The following is a 23,745-nucleotide window of genomic DNA, read 5'->3' on the forward strand; positions in this document are numbered from 1 at the left end:
CTGGTACACTAGCTACCAGTATATAAGAATGGTGGAAGATGGTGATGACTAGTGGGAGGAAAGAGAGCAGTTTGGAAGGTGTTAGGAGCGAGGATATTCCCTACACTAAAGTAAATATTACAGTTAACTGATTAACTCCTTTGCTACTTTGAAGTTCAGAAGTGTGGTGCCTAGCTGCAATTAGCAGCTATCTTATTAACAAAAAAATAATGGCAAAGCCATGCATGTCTTCTATGTTTGAGCAAAGGGGATCCTAGAGAAGCTTTTACAACCATTTGTCTTATGACTGCAGTAGTTGTGTATCAATAATTTCTACGAGAAACCCAAAGTTTGTGAAAACATTATTTCTCTTGTTAAGTGTATTCAGTCCACGGATCATCCATTACTTATGGGATATATTCCCTTCCCAACAGGAAGTTGCAAGAGGATCACCCAAAGCAGAGCTGCTATATAGCTCCTCCCCTCACATGTCTTATCCAGTCATTCTCTTGCAACTCTCAACATAGATGGAGGTCGGGAGAGGAGAGTGGTGTTTTATACTTAATTATTTCTTCAATCAAAAGTTTGTTATTTTTAAATGGCACCGGAGTGTGCTGTTTTTTTCTCAGGCAGTATTTGGAAGAAGAATCTGCCTGTGTTTTCTATGATCTTAGCAGAAGTAACTAAGATCCACTGGCTGTTCTCGCACATTCTGAGGAGTGGGGTAACTTCAGAAAGGGAATAGCGTGCGGGGTCCCCTGCAAATAAGGTATGTGCAGTAAAATATTTTTCTAAGGAATGGAATTGACTAAGAAAATACTGCTGATACCGATGTTATGTAAGTACAGCCTTAAATGCAGTGGAAGTGACTGGTATCAGGCTGATTAATGTATATACAGTAAAGTAATTTTCTAGGAATGGAATTTGACTAAGAAAATACTATTACTGAAGTAATGTTATAAGTCTTAAATGCAGTAGAAGGACTGGTATCAGGCTTATCAATAGAGATACATACTCTTTAAAAAAAATAAAAATAAAAAGATGTTTAAAACGGTTGCTGGCATGTTTAATCATTTTTGTGAGGTACTTTGGTGATAAAATTTATTGGGGCATGATTTTTCCACATGGCTGACTTATATTTCTGCATGGAAACAGTTAACTGAGGCTTCCCACTGTTGTAATATGAGTGGGAGGGGCCTATTTTAGCGCTTTTTTGCGCAGTAAAAATTCAGTCTCTGTCTTCCTCTTTCTTCCTGCATGACCCAGGACGTCTCTAGAGAGCTCAGGGGACTTCAAAAGTCATTTTGAGGGAGGTAATCAGTCACAGCAGACCTGTAACAGTGTGTTTGACTGTGTTAAAAAACTTTTTTTACTATATTATTTATCCGGTTTGGGTATTAAGGGGTTAATCATCCATTTGCAAGTGGGTGCAATGCTCTGCTAACTTAATACATTTATTGTGAAAATTTGGTTGCTATAACTGATTTGGTTCATTGTTATTTCAACTGTGACAATTTTTTTGTGCTTCTTAAAGGCGCAGTAGCGTTTTATTTAGTGCTTGTAAACTTATTTCAAAGTGTTTTCCAAGCTTGCTAGTCTGTTTAAACATGTCTGACACAGATGAATCTGTTTGTTCATTATGTTTGAAGGCCAGTGTGGAGCCCCATAGAAATATGTGTACTAAATGTATTGATTTCACTTTAAATAATAAAGGTCAGTCTTTATCTATAAAAGAATTATCACCAGACGACGAGGGGGAAGTTATGCCGACTAACTCTCCTCACGTGTCAGTACCTTCGCCTCCCGCTCAGGAGGCGCGTAATATTGTGGCGCCAAGTACATCAGGGACGCCCATACAAATCACTTTGCAAGACATGTCCACTATTATGAATAATACCCTGACAGAAGTATTATCTAAATTGCCAGAATTAAGAGGCAAGCGCGATAGCTCTGGGATAAAGACAGAGCGCGCTGGTGCTGTGAGAGCCATGTCTGATACTGCGTCACAGTTTGCAGAACATGAGGACGGAGAGCTTCATTCTGTGGGTGACGGATCTGATCCAGGGAAACCGGATTCAGAGATTTCTAATTTTAAATTTAAGCTTGAGAACCTCCGTGTATTGCTAGGGGCGGTTTTAGCGGCTCTGAATGACTGTAATACAGTTGCAATTCCAGAGAAATTATGTAGGCTGGATAGATACTATGCGGTGCCGGTGTGTACTGACGTTTTTCCTATACCTAAAAGGCTTACAGAAATTATTAGCAAGGAGTGGGATAGACCTGGTGTGCCCTTTTCCCCACCTCCTATATTTAGGAAAATGTTTCCAATAGACGCCACTACACGGGACTTATGGCAAACGGTCCCCAAGGTGGAGGGAGCAGTTTCTACTTTAGCTAAGCGTATCACTATCCCGGTGGAGGATAGTTGTGCTTTTTCGGATCCAATGGATAAAAAATTAGAAGGTTACCTTAAGAAAATGTTTGTTCAACAAGGTTTTATCTTACAGCCCCTTGCATGCATTGCGCCTGTCACTGCTGCTGCGGCATTCTGGTTTGAGTCTCTAGAAGAGGCCATTCGCACAGCTCCATTGGATGAAATTATGGATAAGCTTAAAGCACTTAAGCTAGCTAATGCATTTGTTTCTGATGCCATTGTACATTTAACTAAACTAACGGCTAAGAACTCCGGATTCGCCATCCAGGCGCGCAGAGCGCTATGGCTTAAATCCTGGTCAGCTGACGTGACTTCTAAATCTAAATTGCTTAATATTCCTTTCAAGGGGCAAACCTTATTCGGGCCCGGCTTGAAAGAAATTATCGCTGACATTACTGGAGGTAAGGGTCATACCCTTCCTCAGGACAGGGCCAAATCGAAGGCCAAACAGTCTAATTTTCATGCCTTTCGAAACTTCAAGGCAGGAGCAGCATCAACTTCCTCCGCTCCAAAACAGGAAGGAACTGTTGCTCGTTACAGACAGGCCTGGAAAACTAACCAGTCCTGGAACAAGGGCAAGCAGGCCAGAAAACCTACTACTGCCCTTAAAACAGCATGAAGGGATTGCCCCCTATCCGGAAACAGATCTAGTGGGGGGCAGACTTTCTCTCTTCGCCCAGGCGTGGGCAAGAGATGTCCAGGATCCCTGGGCGTTGGAGATCATATCCCAGGGATATCTTCTGGACTTCAAAGCTTCTCCTCCACAAGGGAGATTTCATCTTTCAAGGTTATCAGCAAACCAAATAAAGAAAGAGGCATTTCTACGCTGTGTACAAGACCTCCTTGTAATGGGGGTGATCCACCCAGTTCCGCGGACGGAACAAGGGCAAGGATTTTACTCAAATCTGTTTGTGGTTCCCAAGAAAGAGGGAACCTTCAGACCAATCTTGGACCTAAAGATCTTAAACAAATTCCTAAGAGTTCCATCATTCAAAATGGAAACTATTCGAACCATCCTACCCATGATCCAAGAGGGTCAGTACATGACCACAGTGGACTTAAAGGATGCCTACCTTCACATACCGATTCACAAAGATCATTATCGGTACCTAAGATTTGCCTTCCTAGACAGGCATTACCAGTTTGTAGCTCTTCCCTTCGGGTTAGCTACGGCCCCGAGAATCTTTACAAAGGTTCTGGGCTCACTTCTGGCGGTTCTAAGACCGCGAGGCATAGCGGTGGCTCCGTATCTAGACGACATCCTGATACAGGCGTCAAGCTTTCAAATTGCCAAGTCTCATACTGAGATAGTTCTGGCATTTCTGAGGTTGCATGGGTGGAAGGTGAACGTGGAAAAGAGTTCTCTATCACCACTCACAAGAGTCTCCTTCCTAGGGACTCTTATAGATTCGGTAGAGATGAAAATTTACCTGACGGAGTCCAGGTTGTCAAAACTTCTAAATGCTTGCCGTGTCCTTCATTCCATTCCACGCCCGTCAGTGGCTCAGTGCATGGAAGTAATCGGCTTAATGGTAGCGGCAATGGACATAGTGCCATTTGCGCGCCTGCATCTCAGACCGCTGCAATTATGCATGCTAAGTCAGTGGAATGGGGATTACTCAGATTTGTCCCCTCTACTAAATCTGGATCAAGAGACCAGAGATTCTCTTCTCTGGTGGCTTTCTCGGGTCCATCTGTCCAAGGGCATGACCTTTCGCAGGCCAGACTGGACGATTCTAACAGATGCCAGCCTTCTAGGTTGGGGCGCAGTCAGGAACTCCCTGAAGGCTCAGGGATCATGGACTCAGGAGGAGAAACTCCTCCCAATAAATATTCTGGAATTAAGAGCAATATTCAAGGCTCTTCTAGCTTGGCCTCAGTTAGCAACACTGAGGTTCATCAGATTTCAGTCGGACAACATCACGACTGTGGCTTACATCAACCATCAAGGGGGAACCAGGAGTTCCCTAGCGATGTTAGAAGTCTCAAAGATAATTCGCTGGGCAGAGTTTCACTCTTGCCACCTGTCAGCGATCCACATCCCAGGCGTGGAGAACTGGGAGGCGGACTTTCTAAGTCGCCAGACTTTTCATCCGGTGGAGTGGGAACTTCATCCGGAGGTGTTCGCTCAACTAATTCGTCATTGGGGCAAACCAGAACTGGATCTCATGGCGTTTTGCCAGAACGCCAAGCTTCCTCGTTACGGATCCAGGTCCAGGGACCCGGGAGCGGCGCTGATAGATGCTCTAGCAGCCCCTTGGGTCTTCAACATGGCTTATGTGTTTCCTCCGTTTCCTCTGCTGCCTCGACTGATTGCCAAGATCAAACAGGAGAGAGCATCGGTGATTCTGATAGCGCCTGCATGGCCACGCAGGACCTGGTATGCAGACCTAGTGGACATGTCGTCCTGTCCACCATGGTCTCTACCTCTGAGGCAGGACCTTCTAATACAAGGTCCTTTCAACCATCCAAATCTAATTTCTCTGAGGCTGACTGCATGGAGATTGAACGCTTGATCCTATCCAAGCGTGGCTTCTCAGAGTCAGTTATTGATACCTTAATACAGGCAAGGAAGCCTGTTACCAGAAAAATCTACCATAAGATATGGCGTAAATACTTATATTGGTGCGAATCCAAGAGTTACTCATGGAGTAAGGTTAGGATTCCTAGGATATTGTCCTTTCTACAAGAGGGTTTGGAAAAGGGCTTATCTGCTAGTTCGTTGAAGGGACAGATTTCTGCTCTGTATATTCTTTTGCACAAGCGTCTGGCAGAAGTTCCAGACGTCCAGGCATTTTGTCAGGCTTTGGCTAGGATTAAGCCTGTGTTTAAAACTGTTGCTACTCCGTGGAGCTTAAACTTGGTTCTTAAAGTTCTTCAAGGTGTTTCGTTTGAACCCCTTCATTCCATTGATATTAAGCTTTTATCTTGGAAAGTTCTGTTTTTGATGGCTATTTCCTCGGCTCGAAGAGTCTCTGAGTTATCTGCTTTACATTGTGATTCTCCTTATCTGGTTTTTCATTCAGACAAGGTAGTTCTGCGTACTAAACCTGGGTTTTTACCTAAGGTAGTTTCTAACAGGAATATCAATCAAGAGATTGTTGTCCCATCATTGTGCCCTAATCCTTCTTCAAAGAAGGAACGTCTTTTGCATAATCTGGACGTAGTCCGTGCCCTGAAGTTCTATTTACAGGCAACTAAAGATTTTCGTCAAACTTCTTCCCTGTTTGTCGTTTATTCTGGACAGAAAAGAGGTCAAAAAGCTTCGGCAACCTCTCTCTCTTTTTGGCTTCGTAGTATAATACGTTTAGCCTATGAGACTGCTGGACAGCAGCTCCCTGAAAGAATTACAGCTCATTCTACTAGAGCTGTGGCTTCCTCCTGGGCCTTTAAGAATGAGGCCTCTGTTGAACAGATTTGCAAGGCTGCGACTTGGTCTTCGCTTCACACCTTTTCAAAATTTTACAAATTTGACACTTTTGCTTCTTCGGAGGCTGTTTTTGGGAGAAAGGTTCTACAGGCAGTGGTTCCTTCCGTTTAAGTTCCTGCCTTGTCCCTCCCATCATCCGTGTGCTTTGGTATTGGTATCCCATAAGTAATGGATGATCCGTGGACTGAATACACTTAACAAGAGAAAACATAATTTATGCTTACCTGATAAATTTATTTCTCTTGTAGTGTATTCAGTCCACGGCCAGCCCTGTCTTTTTTAAGGCAGATCTAAATTTTAATTAAAACTTCAGTCGCCACTGCACCCTATGGTTTCTCCTTTCTTGTCTTGTTTCGGTCGAATTACTGTATATGACATGTGAGGGGAGGAGCTATATAGCAGCTCTGCTTTGGGTGATCCTCTTGCAACTTCCTGTTGGGAAGGGAATATATCCCATAAGTAATGGATGATCCGTGGACTGAATACACTACAAGAGAAATAAATTTATCAGGTAAGCATAAATTATGTTTTTTTTTATTTTTTTAATATGATCACATTTGTTGGTCAAATGGTGGCATGAAATAAACCAAAACTATCAGGTAAGCATAAATTATGTTTTACTTTTCATAGGTAAATAAAAAAAATAGTTTTGTAGGTAGAAATTTTTATTCCTACTGATTTTGTGCCAAATTGCCAGATGGTGGGTGATTTTTTTTTTTTTTCAATAACTCAAGAATAGTATCCCAAATTGTTTTTGTTTTGGGAAGGTGAATTGATGCTAAATGGGGAACCATGGAATGTATTTGAAATATTTAGGAAATAACGAGTCTTATTTGGTTGGTTTTCCATGTACCCTATTAAAATCTATTTCTGATATCACATTTCCAAATATTTGTGTGGACAGCTGAAAAACAAGGTGGTATTTGTGTGGGTACCTAAAAAAAACAAACGACAACATGAAATGGATTTTTAAGTGGATTATGCAGGATATAACACTGAGTTGTGAAATGGCTAAACTGTGGGCGTTTCATGTTTGATCCGTTTCTATCACGATACATGGTGAAAACAATTATACTGTAGCTGATATAAAATATACTATAATTTGCAAAGCAAGCTTGAGAAAGTCAATGCAGGCTTTTGAGTGTCAGCTCATATAGATTACTTTCGTTTCTTAATACAGAATGTGGGGTGTTTTAAAGGGACACTAAATTCAAAATGTGCTAGCATGCATATTAAAGAGCACTATTAATGTACATTTATTTACACAAAAATAGGTGAAGTTAAACCTTAAACAGCTTGGTACAACTACAGTAGCATGGTTATTACTCACCATGCTATAGGTTTCCTCCTTTACCTGCAGCTTTTTTTTTTTTTTTTTTAAGCCATTTAACTCAGTACAGAAGCCAGCTCCGCATTTTCTACAGGTCACTTTTTGAAATTAAATTTGAAATTAGGTTGTTTACTCTATGGCACCAGCTTAATTGAACTGTGATGACTATTTGGAGAATAAAGCAATTTTTAAAGGTTTTTTTTTTTTTTTTTATAATATATTGCAGCAAATGAAAATTGCATTGAAGGCTAGCTGCAGAAAAAAAAACAATGCTACGTTTTTAGAATGTCCCTTGAATAAATGTTTCATTTGCTCTTGGTCTAACATCACATAATTATAAGGTAAAAATATAGTAATGAAAAAGGTGCATTGCTCTTAAAGGGCCAGTAAACATAGAAAATAATGTTATATATGCACTATGTGCAGAATTATATAACATTATTTTAGTGCTAGCTTTATTAAACATAATATTGCAGGGCATTTTTTATTACAAAAGAGGGTTTTTCAGACCCGCCCTCTGTGCTCTACTGAGTGGGTCTGGTTTTCCCTCAGAATGCATCTCGCCAGCTGTCTAGTCACAGCCCGGCCCGACCGCTCCATTGCACTCAATGTAGCTTGCTCCTGCTCTGTCTGACGGCGGAAGCGAGCTACATTGAGTGCAATGGAGCGGTCGGGCCGGGCTGCGACTAGACAGCTGGCCAGATGCGCTCTGAGGGAAAACCAGACCCGCTCAGTAAGGCTAGGGGGCGGAGTTGAAAAAGCCAGTCATCAATCAATGCGCTACCACTTTGTACCGTTGCTCCATATTTGACTGTACTCTTCAAACAGCTCTGGCTGCACTGTGTTAAGGAAAACTTACACTATACAGCCAGAGCACAGCACTGTTAGAAGAGAAAAGCCTGATGTGTCGCAGCGCTGCAAAATTAATTCTCATTAAGGTTTATGCATCTGTTCTTACTGCAAACCTGCTGCATTTTCTGCAATGACTTCAAAGACCACAGCATGTTCTGCCTTGGAGGGAGCTGCCATCTTGTAGTTGTACCCAGCTGTTTAATATCTTTTGTTTTTTAAACTAGCAGTACATGTCTGTGTACAAACGGACGTTAAAGGTACTTTCATTGTGGCGATCGAACATATGATTTTAAATAACTTTCCAATTTACTTATATTATAGAAATGACTTTGTTCTTTTTGCTTTAAGAAGTACACCTAGCTAGGCTTAGGAACATCAATGCAAAACTTGGATCTAGCAGGTGATTGGTAACCTGCTAGATCCAAGTAGTAGTGCTTTGCTGCTCCAAGCCTGCCTAGGTTTATTCTCAAATAACTGATACCTAGAGAACATAGCAAATTTTAATTAGTATAGAAGTATATTGGATAGCAGTTTAAAAAGGTTTATCTGTACCTTTATGGACTATTCGCACACTGGATGATAAACAGGACTCCAAATACATAAACATTCACCTTAAAAACAAAACTAAACTGTTTTTAAAATTACATCTTTTAGATACAACAAAGAAACTTTTTTGTTTTGTCTTTTGATGATGTTGAGAAAATGAACCCACTAGCTCAAGGGTGCCCAGAGTTGAGGACTTTAATGAGTAGTGATTTACTTTTTTGTAAAATTTGTCACAGTGATCTTATGTCAGATTTAAGAATATTGTGCATGTAGCATGCTCCAAATGTTTTAAACAAAATTTGGGAAGTTCTTGTGTTTTTCACATAAGTAGTACACAGGGTTAATTATTTCCCACATTAACAGTTATAAAGTGCAAAGCTATGGACATAACACATTTTCTGTGGGGCTTTTAACTCACTTTTGCCTTATATTCACCAACCCTTTTTTATTTGAAATTTTCATTAATAAAGGGTGCTGGTTCATATTTCACAACTAATAACTGTACTGGGGTGCAAATCAATAAGCCTAAGCTTCCCAGGCCAAAAAAAATATTATTTTTATTATGTTTTAACAGGTAATAATTAGAGTATTTAATCCCAATAGACACAGCACCTCAACACCTTTTGCATGCTGTAAAGGGGTTACTGCAGAAACCACAAAATAATATCAAATCCATAGCATGATTAAGGGGAAGTAACCCAAAAAGTCGCTTGTAATACCTTTTTTTGACCTTGATGTTCCAATAAAGGTTGTGAGTATACTCTTGGTGCTGTGGAGTACTTTGGATTTAATAATTAGAGTATTGCCAGGAGTCCTTTTTTTTTTAATGGCATTTGTTTAAAGCCAATTCTAAGGGCTCAATTTATCAAGCCATGGCAGACAAGGGCGTACATATGCGCCCATGTCTGCCCCATTTTGCCTCTGGCGGGCAGCAATCCGCTGGTGGTACTCAGCATTGCACACGAGCGCTATTTTGGGCTTGCGTGCAACTCTGAGACAAAGAGCTTAATAAACCGAGCCCTAAGCAATTCAAAACTGCCAAAAAACTAAGCTATCTGGTGGACAGAAAAGGACACTGTCTTCAAAAATTTTATTTTCTTGACCGATATCCATAAATCGCTCACCAATTCCTCACATGTAATTTAAATAAATGTCGATAGAGGGATTAAATTGTATATTCTGGGTAAATAAAATTATTTTCAACACAAAAAAAACAGGGTACAGTAAACTTTGCATGAGACCTGGTGCAGCACAGTAGACTCAAGGCGAGGAGAACCAGTGCACAACGATGGAGAGCAGCAATCTGTCTTCTAGTCGCGGGCGCAGCCACAACCACGTCACTGCTATTGATCTCAGCCACTGCACGCTATTGATCACTGCCGCATTCGCAGCTACATTATTGTTCCCAGTTAGCTATGCTATTATAACAATTGTTACAATAGAGCACGACTAACAGGGAATAATAGCTCGGCTGGCAAGTGTAGCTGTGATGATTAGCTCGCTTTGGCTGGGATCAATATCGTGGTCTACCTTAAGTTGCAAGGCAGTCAACCGGTAGATCGAGGTCAATGTTTTGGGCACTACTGCACTTGCTAATATGTTAATGGATGCATTTAATAATACAATATTGAATAAATTATGACCTCTTAACATCTGTTTTGCAGAATAGAATGGCCAAGGTATCGGATCTATATGATGTGACCTGGGAAGGTAAGCAATTACTTTTTAGAATTTGTAGCTTGCAATATTTGGTTCTGTTCTACCTAGAATTGCAGCTTTTAATGGCTGGAATTTCAAATCTGGCAAACATGTATTTAACCCCTTAATTGTGAGAAACGTAAGTGATTTATCATTGTTTCCCATTACATTACTGTGTGTGTGTTTGTGTGAGAGAGAAAAAATCCTGGATGGTTGTGTTAAAAAAAAAAAAAAAAAAAATTTTTGTGAAATTCTGTATAGGAAGATTGTTGGTGCTAGTTTAATTTGTTTCTATTTTTTTTTACTACACTGAGATTAGACAGCGATAGGCACATGAACATTGGTAGATTGTGGTTAGTTTAAAATTTGTGTAATATTTTATTCAGTATCCTGTTCTTACTTGTTTTCTGCATCAATGTGATTCATAAAAAAAAAAAAACCCTTTCATTAGCGGTAGTAAGAACAAACACTGGGGGGGGCTGGGATGAGCATAAGGCTGTCATACATACAAAATAAGTTTACACTTTTAGGAAATTTTAGGCAATTTTGTTGGTTCTTATTTGCTGTAAAAATCTGTTTCTTTGTATCTTCTAATGTTCAATTAGCGATCTTATCTATAGAATCCTTGACTTGGGTAATTTGAGAAGTGAAGGAGAACTGTTTCTAAATATGGAAACATAAAATGTGTGTGAATTATTTAGGAAATAATAATCTCATGCCATTGTTATGATGTACCCTATCGAAAATGACACAAACACATTCTTTTACGCAATATTTTTTTTTTTTTTTCTGCAAACTGAACTTTTTTTGTTTGTTTTTTAACTGCCTGGTCTGTTACTATAAAACAATAAAAAAAAAATCAGGACCTCACAATAAAACACATTTGCATTAAATTTTGAAAGCAATTAACTAAACAATTTCTGTGCATGGCTGTGTACAGAAAGGAATTAAAAGATACATTTAGGAATGAACAGTATTAATATTACGTAACTGTCTTTCCAAAAGCATTCTTTTTTTTTTTTTTTTTTTTTTGTAATGGTGAACTGTTTTTAAAGGAAAACCTGAATAATGGCGTTCCACTTAGGATCACTAATGATAGCAGGTTTTCTTGTGGAAAAAAACTATTGCTCTAATTCCATTATTTGGCCTGGCTAGTGAGTTGTTTTATCTGGTGAGAAATATTCCATCATCTGTGCGGAAAAAAGGTTTTGCACATATTTTTGATCATAATTAAGTTCTTAAGTTTTTCTTGAATAACATTTTATTGGTTCTGATATATGATGACTATTTAATAAATATCACCTGTTATTAGAAAGTTGTACTGAAGCAGTGCCATATTTACTACATGGTGTTGATACCTCACAAAGAGATGTTTTCACAGCTATATCTTTATTTGCTCTTTTAGGCCCTTAGTGATTTGATATTTTATAGTGGTGCTTTCCAATATTTTTGAGATGTATATTTGCAATCCTAAAAGTCAGTGTGCCAGATGCTTTAAAACATAGTGTGTTAATATAAACATTATTTGTAATGGACACCAGTATCTGAATGTGTTTTTTTTTCTGGGAAACTCAGTGCTTGCTTCTTAAAGGTACAGTAAACACCTTGAGATTTTTAAATAAAATGTTTAGTTATGCATAATAAAACCGTAAATGTGTAGTTTATGTCCCAAATTCGGGAGGTACCACATCACACCGTGGGGGGGGGGGGGGAAGGAAACCATGGATAGGTTCCCAGTGGTGGTTGTTGCGCCCGGTAACGATATTGGAACAGAGTGTTGCAGCGCCCGGGAATGATTTTGGGAAAATAGCGATCTGTTCCATTACCTGCTCACTCCGTAACTACCGCTTTGAGCCTATCCATGGTCCCCACCCCCTCACTTACCTTACTGAAGTAATTCCCACTGTACAAATACCACCCCACGGTAGGATGTGGTACCTTCTGAATTTGGGACACTAAACTACACCTTTACAAATACAACTTATATACTGCTGTATATTTTCTTTATTTATTCATATGAAATAGAATTCTGAAAATTGAGCAACTTCTAATTTTTCAAAACTCGAAATGCACCCTAATTGGCTTTATCGTAAAGCAACTGCAAATCCATGCACTTTATACTAACTTTATGACCATGACTAGCCTTGTTGTCTGTGGATTAAAGCCCAGATTGGCTCCTCCAAATAAAGCATATGGTAAGTGGAATTTGGCTATTGAATGACCAATGCAATAAAAAGAATGTTAATTTGTTTTACATACATTTAGACTTGACTGATATTTTATTATATAGCAACGCAACAAAAATCTCTTGTGATTACAAAGTGTTTACTGTCCCTTTTTTTAATGTTGCACTTGGGATTCGAATACAATTAAAACCGGGCTTGACAAATTTGGACAGAGTTAGCATACATTCCAGCATTTCTGAGAAACGAAATTGGCTAAATGTACAGTATTTCTCAAAAGAGATACATAATTTCAACTAATAAAAGTAAAAAAAAAAAAAGTGCTGAAAATCAAAAATGTTTAGTATGACCACCATGTATTCTTTTGACTTATTTTAAAGGGATGGTAAACACCTTGTGATTCTAATATAAAATGTTTTGTTATACAGTACTTTGAAAAGAAATAAAAAAAAATAGGTAGACTTGGGAAAAAATGCTGTAAAGTCAGAATGCTTTCAAAAAATAGAAATGTAAATATTTTATTTTTATCAATTAACAAAATGCAAAGTGAGTGAACAGAAGGCAATTCTCAATTGAATCAATATTTGGTGTGACCACTCTTTGCCAGCATGAATTTTTTTACGTACACTTGCACACTTTTTTTAAGGGACTTGTCAGATAGGTTGTTCCAAACATCTTGGAGAATTAACCACTGTCTGGGATTACATGAAGAGACAGAAGCAACTGAGACTGCCTATATACACAGAAGAACTGACTCAATGATATTGAAATCAGGGCTCTGTGAGGACAATACCATCAATTTGAGGACTCCTTGTTCTTCTTTACACTGAAGATGGTTCTTAATGACTGTATGTTTGTGGTCATTGTCATGCTGCAGAATAAATTTGGGACCAACCAGATGCCTTCCTGATTGTAATGCATGATAAATAGGTATCTGCCTGTATTTTTCAGTATTGGAGAAGACAATTAATTCTGACCAAATCCCCAACTCCATTTGCACAAATGATGCCCCAAACTTGCAAAGAACCTCCAGCATGCTTCATTGTTGCATGTAGACACCTTTTTTCTTGTGCCGTTCTCCAGTCCTTCTGCTACAGCCAAATATTTCAAATTTTCACTGAGTCCAGACCACCTGCTGCTATTTTTCTGCACTCCAGTTTCTGTGTTTTTGTACATGGTTGAGTCTTGGCTTTGTTTCCACGTTGGAGGTATGATTTTTGGATACAAGTCTTCCATGACCACTTCTGACCAGACTGCACAGTAGATGGATGCACCAGGTTCCCACTGGTTTCTGCTAATGGCACTGCTGGACATCTTCTGATTGCAAAGGGAAGCAAGGATGATGTGTCCTTCATCTGCTGCACTAAGCTTTCTTAGCCGACCACTACTTATATGGTCTTCAGCGTCGCATTTTTGGAAACTCCTGTGTCCTGTCTGCCTGGGAGAGACCTTGCTAGTGCAGTATTAACTACCCTTTGTCTTGTTGCTGTGCTCAGTCTTGCCATGGTGTATCACTTTTAATATTAAACTGTGTTCAACTACCTCACCTTGATAGCAGAGTTTATCTGTTCCTCACCAATTTGTATCCCTCCTACACAGCAGTTTCTGTTTCATTTAATGATTGTGCTTCCACCTATATATTAAATTGATGATCATTAGCACCTGTTTGGCATAATTGTTTAATCAATCAGGCACCGGACTATATGCCTACAAAATCCTTGACTTTGCACAAGTGTAAAGTGTAGAATTGATGAATTGATGCTGTTTTGAAGGCAAAGGGGTGGTTACACCAAATATTGATTTAATTAAGATTTTTCCTCTGTTCACTCACTTTGCATGTTGTTAATTGATAACAATAAACTATTAACTGCAATAAGCTTTCATTAATTTATGTAATTTAGCTCTGAAAACTGTGGCTTTTTAATTCTCATACCTAGAAAAGCACCTTGCACAATGGTGGAAGAGAACAGTCTTGCGTGTGTAATGTCTCATCTGGGCTCTTTAATCTATGATCTTAGAATACATTAAACTGCTTTGCCAATGTCAACTCTCTGGTAGAACACTACAGTATGAATGTTAAGAATGCCCTGGACTCCATTGCCCCAATGCGCATGTGACACCTTACCACTCATCATAAGGCTTCATGGTTTGACAGTACCATCAGAGAGATGAAAAAGAGAGTGCGTGCTCTTGAACGTGGATGGAGGAAATACCAGTCAGTAGAGAATAAAATTAAAATGGTAGAGCACACAAATGCTTACCAAAAAGCAATCCTACTGAAAAAAAGATTTCCTCTCTCAATAAATCACAAAAGCAAAAAATAGACCAACCCAGATTTTTCACATATTTGAAAAAACAGTTCAGTCCAACTTTCCTAAATAGTGTGTCAACCTTCACTCAGCCAAAATGTGATGAGCTTGCCGTTGTCTTTGCCAACAAAGTGTCAGTTATCTGTTTTAACATACCATCATCAACTAACACTCTCATAGTACTTGGAAAACCCCAAAACAATTCCTCATCATACTAGACAAGCTTTGATTACATTGATGAAAACATCATCATACAAACAATTAAAAAGCTACGTGCCTCAACCTGGATCCTGGCCCAACATGCCTTTTTAATAGGATGCATGGACCTCATTGCACCAGTCTTCACCAAAATTACTCAGTGCTCTCTGCAGACTGGGACTTTTCCAACATTGCTAACACAAGCAGTTCTCTGTCCTCTTAAAAAAGCCCTCTCTGGATCCTGACTGCATTGAGAACTACAGGCCCATCTCAAACATATTTTCTTTACTAGGGAAAGTCACTGAGAAAGTTGATGCAACCCAACTAGAAGCATGGCTTTCAACAAATAATAGTTGACTCATTCCAGTCAGGTTTCAGGACAATGCATACTAAAACTGCACTGGTACAGGTACAAAATGATCTCTTGATTGCAAAAAAATGGGGTGAGTGTTCAATACTTATCCTCCTTCACCTCTCTGCTGCATTTAACACTGTGGACCATGGCATTTTACTAAATAGCCTGCATGGTGTCTGTGGGCTGAGTTGTACAGTTCTAAGAGAGTTCAAATAACTTCTTTCTGAAAGAACCTAGAGAGTGTCATCTGGAGTATACACCTCTGCACCTATCCCCTTGGTGCATGGAATTCCACAGGGTTCAATCCTATCTCTGTTGTTTGCAGTTTATGTGCTTCCATTGGTTATTATAAGGTAGCATGGCCTCAGCTACCAGTGTTATGCAGATGACATGCAAATATACATCTCCTTCCAGCCAAATTCAAATCTTCTGATAGAAAATGTCAATACATGTCTTGCTTATCTCTTGGAATGGATGAATGCCAGTTGGTTGAAACTAAAGCCAGAGAAAACAGAAGTACTTGTGATGGGCAAAAACAGTGTGATAACTAAGCTGCAACAAGATCAACATTTTGGTCTGTAATGTGGAGGATCAAAATTACAAACCTCAAATGTAGCAAGAAATGTTGGTGTTTTGCTTGACAGTGAACTTTCCCTGAAACATCATATTAGCCCCAGTACAAGCCAATTTTTTTTTTATTTATGGAATATATCCAGGATCAAGCACCTGATTCTTACAGAAGATCTTCACACAACCATACATGTTTTGGTGACATTATGTTTGGACTACTACAATGCACTTTATTTTATGGTCTTGCAGAAAAACTACTCCTTTGCCTTTAGTTGGTACAAAACGCTGCAGCCAAGCTGCTAACTGGCCAGTCAAAATTTTGACGTGACATTTATTCTCCCCTCCCTGCACTGGCTGACAATAAAATGGTGCATACTATTCAAGATGGACCTGCTATCCTACAAAGTTCTACATGATCAGGGTCCAAGCTATGTAAAAGAATTACATGTGCCCTATGTCACAACTCACACTCTTTGATCAGCACATGCCGAAAGCTAATTGTGCCAGAATTCACAAAAAATCTGGTTTGCAAGCTTTTAGCCATGCCGCTTCATCTCTATGGAACACTCTCCCCAACACAGTGAAAGATCCACCTGTTTACACAGGCCATTCCGGAATAAAAAAGAACGTCTTACCCTTTTTATAAAAATCTACCTTGTGTAAAGCAAGTCCAACCCAGATAAAAGTGCTATATAAGTTATTTTTGTTTGTTGAGATATAAACAACCTTCCAATTTACTTCTGTTTTCTAATGTGTTCAGCTAGATCCCAGTAGTGCATTGCTGCTCCTTCAACAAAGGATGCCAAGAGAAGTAAGGACATTTGGAATGTTGAATAACATTGTATGCTCTCTCTGAATCGTGAAAGAAAGAAATAAAATTTGGATTTCCCTTTTAGTACTGCAGTTTGGATTGTTGCTTTTTAGCTATACTCTTTATTGGAGAAATGTTCTTATAAGTAAGCAGTGGAGCAGAAGTTCCGTGTAAGCCCAGCTCTCTCCTGCAAACTGTAGCCAACAGGTAAAACAAAACTCTGCATGACAGGCACAGGGTGTGAATGAAAAGAAGGGTGTTTAGCTTGGTTGCAGTGGAAATTCAGTTGGGTATATGTGAAAGTATAGCAGTGACCTGCAGGGGTGAATTGCAGTGCTCAGCCTTGCACTTCTCTTCCAATATGTAGACCAGTGCATTTTCCTGGCGCCCAGGTTTGTAGACAGATGCATTTAAATCATTTTTCAATTATAGAAGTTATCACTACCAGAGTAATCTCTTTTTAATAGGCATACAACCTGCATGTGTGTTTTATCTTGTAGTACCAGTGGCATCACTTAGTATATTATGCGAGGCACAGATGCATGTACATATAACCTATATTTGTACTGCAACAGGTTGCATGCAAGTAAAAAAAAAAAAAATCACTCTAGCAAGAATTGTTCATAAAAACAAAAATAGCATTTTTGGAATCCAGATATATTGCAAGAAACCTCTAATTACAGTGTCAAATCCAGTCTATTAGACATGGTGTAAGAAATGGTTTGAATAAGTTTTAAAATACAAGGCAAAAACATTTTTAACCATTAGATGATTTGTGTTAAGACCTTTTTAACCAGTGGTATTTCAATCAATTTGAAAAATGTTTTCATATGGCTGTTCTTTTTGGATTTATCTTGTTTGGATTACAAATTTGTAAATCTAGCTTGGCTTGGTTCACACACCATATCTTACCTTTTTTGTACATTGTTTAAACCAGGGCTCGACAAACCCAGGAGCCTGGGAGCCACTGGCTCCTAGAATTTTAACCCTGGCTTCTAACTTTTTTGGTTATTCTCCATATATCTATATACAAATCCCACTGTCTGGCTCCTAAAAATATGTCTGGCTTCTAAATATTCTTACTGACTCCTAATTTTTAAACAGATTTGTCAAGCACTGGTTTAAACAGACAAGCATGTGCAAAACCTTTAAATGTTATTAGCAGTCACAAACATGCCTTAACCTGGCAATGGTCAGATCAGGTGTTTTTAAATATTGACTCTTGGAACTGTAAGGTTATCCCTCTGAGAATTGGTAAATAAATCACTCTGCTGCTTACTTATTGGGCCATTCATCTACTAAGCACTCCATTGAAAAGCTTGTGCTGCACTTATTGCATATTTGACAAATCCCAAAGTAGACGTGGAGGCGACTAATACCGTTTAACATGCTTAACAGGGTGCATCTTTTTTTTTTTTTTCAGTTAAAAAGTATTTTTCTTTTTCAGTTAGAAATTATAATTTTAAGGCCACCCACCTAAAATAAATGCTCGGTTTGTTTGGCTGCAATGACCACTCTTTTTAATCAACATGAGTTGCTTCTAGGGAGATTGGCTGTGTGTCAAGTATCTACTGTTGCTGTGCAGAGGTTTCAATATTAAAAATGTTTCTCACAATTCTTATTTTTTATGAAAAGAAGAGTGGAGCACTCCTTTTCATGGTACTTAGTGTATTGCTCACATTTCCCATCTTCTGCCTCTAGGAAAGAGGCACTTTGAGTGTATACATAGATCCGTGTATAAAAAGATAAAACTCCGAGTACAATACTGAGACAGGTTTTTCATTAGTAGTAAAGATTTCTAAATTCTGCGTAACTGACTGATCCTGCAAATAATTGAATGTGCTAACCAGTCCCCTTAAACTGACATTTTTTGTGTGTGTTCATAGGAACCCTGACAGAAGTATTTTCCTCGCAAAGATACACTAGTGATTAATATTGTTATATTGTGCATAAAAAATACAATTGTCACTTGCATATCCCCATAAAACTCCCTTAGACTGTTAGAAATAATTACTTTGTTTCTGTCCCCTAAATCTTACTATTTAATTAGATATAATACGTTTGTATTTGTGATGTTGATTGTTGAATCGTCCATTTTATAGACTTGTTACCTTGGAGAGAAGGATCTAGAATATTGATTGAGCAAATTAGCTAACTATAATTAGAAGCTATAGATAATAATTAGCTTCATAACTTTTATCATGCTGTGTTAAAATAAGTGCTGGGTCTCCTTCGATCTCATCTAATTGTCATGTGCCTTTTTCATCCTTTTCTACTTGAGAATAGTATTATAAAAAAAAAAACAAGCAATACAAATTTTAATAAAATGTTACAAAATGCTTCCTGTTTTGAGCAGCGTCCTTCATTTCTTGGTAAACAAAGGCACCCTATTGTACTGCTGTTCAACCTGGTAGAAATCTTATTAAAACAATGTGATGCAAGCAGTACATTTTGTAATTGTATACACTATTTATAAACTGCTATCATACTCTCTCAGTAAATACATAAATACACACATAAATGCGTAAACACACATAGAGAGAGAGACTGTCTGGGTGCAACGCCCATAGGAAAAATTACAAAACAAATGAATAAAACACACAGAAAAAGTCCAGCACTCACTTGACTTGTTGCCAGTTTGTATGATTGAGAGCTTGCATTGTATGGCTGTATTAGGGACCCTGGTTTTGGGCTTGTCCCATTTGGCCAGATGCGGTAACTAACTCTTCCAGTTTTGCTTATATAAATTTGTTTTGTAATTTTCCCTATTGGCCTTGCACCCAGACTGGTCTGGGGTTAACTGCTTGGGACTCTGGGGACTGTACAGCTACCTGTGAGTGCTTTTGAGCACCCAGGGCTGTGTATGTTGCAGGGTCATATGATGTATTGTGTACCCAGTCCAGTCTGAGAGTGCAGTCCCCTTCCGTGTTTTGTGTATGTATATAATATGTACATATAAAAATACATATACAGTATCTCACAAAAGTGAGTATACCCCTCACATTTTTGTAAATATTTTATTATCTTTTCACGTGACAACACTGAAGAAATGACACTTTGCTACAATGTAAAGTAGTGAGTGTATAGCCTTTTAGAACAGTGTAAATTTGCTGTTCCCTCAAAATAACTCAACACACAGCCATTAATATCTAAACCATTGGCAATAAAAGTGAGTATGCCCCTAAATGGAAATGTCCAAATTGGGCCCAAAGTGTCAATATTTTGTATGTCCACAATTATTTTCCAGCACTGCCTTAATCCTCTTGGGCATGGAGTTTACCAGAGCTTCACAGGTTGCCACTGGAGTCCTCTTCCACTCCTCCATGAAGACATCACAGAGCTGGTGGATGTTAGAGACCTTGCGCTCCCCCACCTTCCGTTTGAGGATTCCCCACAGATGCTCCAATAGGGTTTAGGTTTGCAGAAATGCTTGGTCAGTCCATCACCTTTACTCTTAGCTTCTTTAGCAAGGCAGTGGTCGTGGAGGTGTGTTTGGGGTCGTTATCATGTTGGAATATTGCCCTGTGGCCCAGTCTCCGAAGGGAGGGGGATCATGCTCTGCTTCAGTATATCACAGTACATGTTAGCATTCATGGTTCCCTCAATGAACTTTAGCTCCCCAGTGCCGGCAGCACTCATGCAGGCCCAGACCATGACACTCCCATCACCATGCTTGACTGTAGGCAAGACACACTTGTCTTTGTATTCCTCACCTGGTTGCCGCCACACACGCTTAACACCATCTTAACCAAATAAGTTTATCTTGGTCTCATCAGACCACACGACATGGTTCCAGTAATCCATGTCCTTAGTCTGCTTGACTTCAGCAAACTGCAGGCTTTCTTGTGCATCATCTTTAGAAGAGACTTCCTTCTGGGACGACAGCCATGCAGACCAATTTGATGCAGTGTGCGGCGTATGGTCTGAGCACTGACAGGCTGACTACCCACCCCTTCAACCTTTGCAGCAATGCTGGCAGCACTTATACAACTATTTCCCAAAGACAACCTCTGGATATGATGCTGAGCACATGCACTCAACTTCTTTGGTCAACCATGGCGAGCCCTGTTCTGAGTGGAACCTGTCCTGTGAAACCGCTGTATGGTCTTGCCTACCGTGCTGCAGCTCAGTTTCAGGGTCTTTGCAATCTTCTTATAGCCTAGGCCATCTTTATGTAGAGCAATTATTCTTTTTTTCAGATCCTCAGAGAGTTCATTGCCATGAGGTGCCATGTTGAACATCCAGTGACCAGTATGAGAGAGTGTGAGAGCGATAACACCAAATTTAACACACCTGCTCCCCATTCACACCTGAGACCTTGTAACACTGAGTTACATGACACCGGAGAGGGAAAATGGCTAATTGGGTTAAATGTGGGCATTTCCACTTAGGGGTGTACTCACTTTTGTTGCCAACGGTTTAGACATTAATGGCTGTGTGTGGAGTTATTTTGAGGGCGCAGTAAATTTACACTGTTATACAGGCTGTACACTCACTACTTTACATTGTAGCAAAGTGTCATTTCTTCAGTGTTGTCACATGAAAAAATATAATAAAATATTTACAAACATGTGAGGGGTGTACTTACTTTTGTGAGCTATTTTATATAAGATTGTGCTATTATAACCCCCCTCCTGCAGGCCTCATGAAGCTGTGCTGTCAAATAATCAAACCCTATTAAGTCATTAAGGGGTTAATATATTTTTAATGCAAATATTTTTCAATAACCAAACTACACCCACCAGGAGGAACCAATCTGGTCTTAAGTCCACATAAAACAACGCATGGTAATAAAGTTAATATTAAGTGTGTTGTTTTGCAATTGTTATCTGATAGTCAATTAGGGACGTATATGTAGAAAAGTTAGCCTTTATAAGGTTCATTTCAAGTTCTGGGAATTAGAAATTGCACAATTTTTAGAGCGAAATTACATAAATTAATATAAAAATCTCAAGCTGTTTAATGTCCGCCTAATGTCCCACTGAGAGCTTTTGCAGCAGGGACTAAACTTTTACAAGAACCATTGTTGCAAATACTTCTATTCAAATGGGAAATGCACTAATGTGTGTTTCAAATTGGCCTTTCATGTGCCTTTAAAGGGACAGTAAACAAATGTGTCAAGCCCTGTATTAAAGGAATATTACTATGCAAAAATGACATGATCTAATTCGATGGAGCATGAAAATTTGCACTGCTAATCACAGAACTGTCTTTGTTTAATCCCCGCAAGGTGTTAAACGCATAGGCAATGTCCTAATTCTGACCCGCAAGCATTGCTGCTCCCAAGCTAAGCACATCCATTGATTGGGTACATGTGTACGACTTGCTTGAAACAAGCAATTCTCTGATTTGCATGATTTTATCTATGTGTTTAACTGCTTTGGTGGGGTTAAACACAAAGTACATTGGTGAATAGGGCAAAAATGACACAAACTAAATAATTTCAGCATGTGTAGTTTTGCTTGCACTACAATGAGCATTTCAATAGGACATTCCATCCATCTGTGTCATTTGCAAGATAATTACATTTTAGAAACCAAACCCTTTAAAAAAAAAAAATGAAATAACAATTTTTTCTTTTTGTAGTGACAGTGACTTAGCTTATGGTAACCAAACCGGAAACGTTTTCCATTACATTTTTTTTTTTACAAGACAAATGCTTAGAAAATAAAATATGCTGCCTAAGTTATGGTGTCAGAAATATTTTTCAGTTTAGCTATTTTGCAGACATATTGCAGTGTAAATGGGATTTCTTTCCTTACAGGATTACTAATTCCACATTTGGGTGACAAATGGTTGAAGCGAATACATGATAGCATAAGCTCTCTTAGAGTGATAGTTTATACTGGTGTGGCGAATTCAGCAGTTGCCAAGTTATTGGTAGGTAGGGAAACTTGGCCGCCAGCTAAATTTCTATGTATTTAGCCATTGCCAGGTTTATGATGCATTCATACTTGCTGATATTCATACTGTCAAATTATAATTTCCAAGGATCTTCATGTCAAGACGTATTTGTTGTTAGCCTCTTATAGGAAATACGACCCAAGGGGTGGTTTTGGTTGAGTTTAAAATCATAAAGTGTTATAACACTGACAGTTTTATGAGAAATTTGAGATGACTTCTGGCATTTAGAATCCTGTTTAACTATCAGTCTCCGTGTACAAGATACTACATTCATGGAAAACATCATTTATTTTTTTATTTTTTTTTCTTTGTAAAGAATACCGAAGTTATTCTTCTGCGTTGTTGATTAATATTTAATTCTCTGTAACAGTAAAAACAAATAATTTGGCATTCTGTTATATGGTATTTGGAAAAGGGTTGAATAAATGTTTTTAGATTGTACTTCAGTTTATAATGAAAAATGAATAACATGTCTATTCACGTCTAAATCTATTGTTTAAAAATAAATAAATAAAGGGCAGTTAGCCTGAAGATTCCCTTTTCTCTGTAAGGCAGCATGACTGAATAGGTAAATAGAAAACGGGTTAGCTCAAAGTTCCATTCCAACATGAATATCTTTAAAATCTCATGTATGAAAACTAAAGATGAAGTTATAATTAAACATGTTTTGCTCAAAGTTTGATCTATAATAGATACCAGGCTTGCCTGGACAAATTGAAATTCTATACTGGTTCCCATGATTTAAAGCAGGGGTTGACAAATCTATTTAAAAATGTAGGTGTCAATAAGAAAATTTAGGAGCCAGACAGTGGTATTTGTATATTGATTTATGGAGAATAACCTCAACAATTAGAAGCCAGGGGTAAAATTCTAGAAGCCAGTGTCTCCAGGGTTTGCCGATCCCGGATTTAAAGGGACATAAAAGTAAGTGTATGTTCCTTCAACGTTACCTTGTAGATGTTCTGATCTTGTAGCCATTTATAGTATTTTTTTTTTCTTCTTTCTTTTTCTTCTTCTTTCTTTTTCTTCTTCTTTCTTCTGCACACTTCTGCTGTCCTGACTTTAACTTCAATGCGTGACAAGTCATGAAAACACTATGCAAGGAGGCAGAGAAAATGTGCTCCAATTAGAAGTTAATGGCATGGA

General features: G+C 38.7%; 1 protein-coding gene across 2 annotated transcripts in view; it reads left to right on the forward strand.

Moving 5' to 3' along the window:
- EMC2 (ER membrane protein complex subunit 2) overlaps positions 1-23,745 on the forward strand; it is a 224,939-nt gene that overhangs the window by 11,934 nt on the left and 189,260 nt on the right. For both annotated transcript variants that reach the window (XM_053715284.1, XM_053715286.1), the window contains exon 2: positions 10,236-10,281. In XM_053715284.1, coding sequence (XP_053571259.1) covers positions 10,242-10,281 — 40 coding nt within the window. In that variant the 5' untranslated portion in view covers positions 10,236-10,241. The remainder of the gene's footprint in view (positions 1-10,235; positions 10,282-23,745) is intronic.

The sequence above is a fragment of the Bombina bombina genome, chromosome 5 (genome assembly GCF_027579735.1).
Source record: "Bombina bombina isolate aBomBom1 chromosome 5, aBomBom1.pri, whole genome shotgun sequence".
Lineage (NCBI taxonomy): Eukaryota > Metazoa > Chordata > Amphibia > Anura > Bombinatoridae > Bombina > Bombina bombina.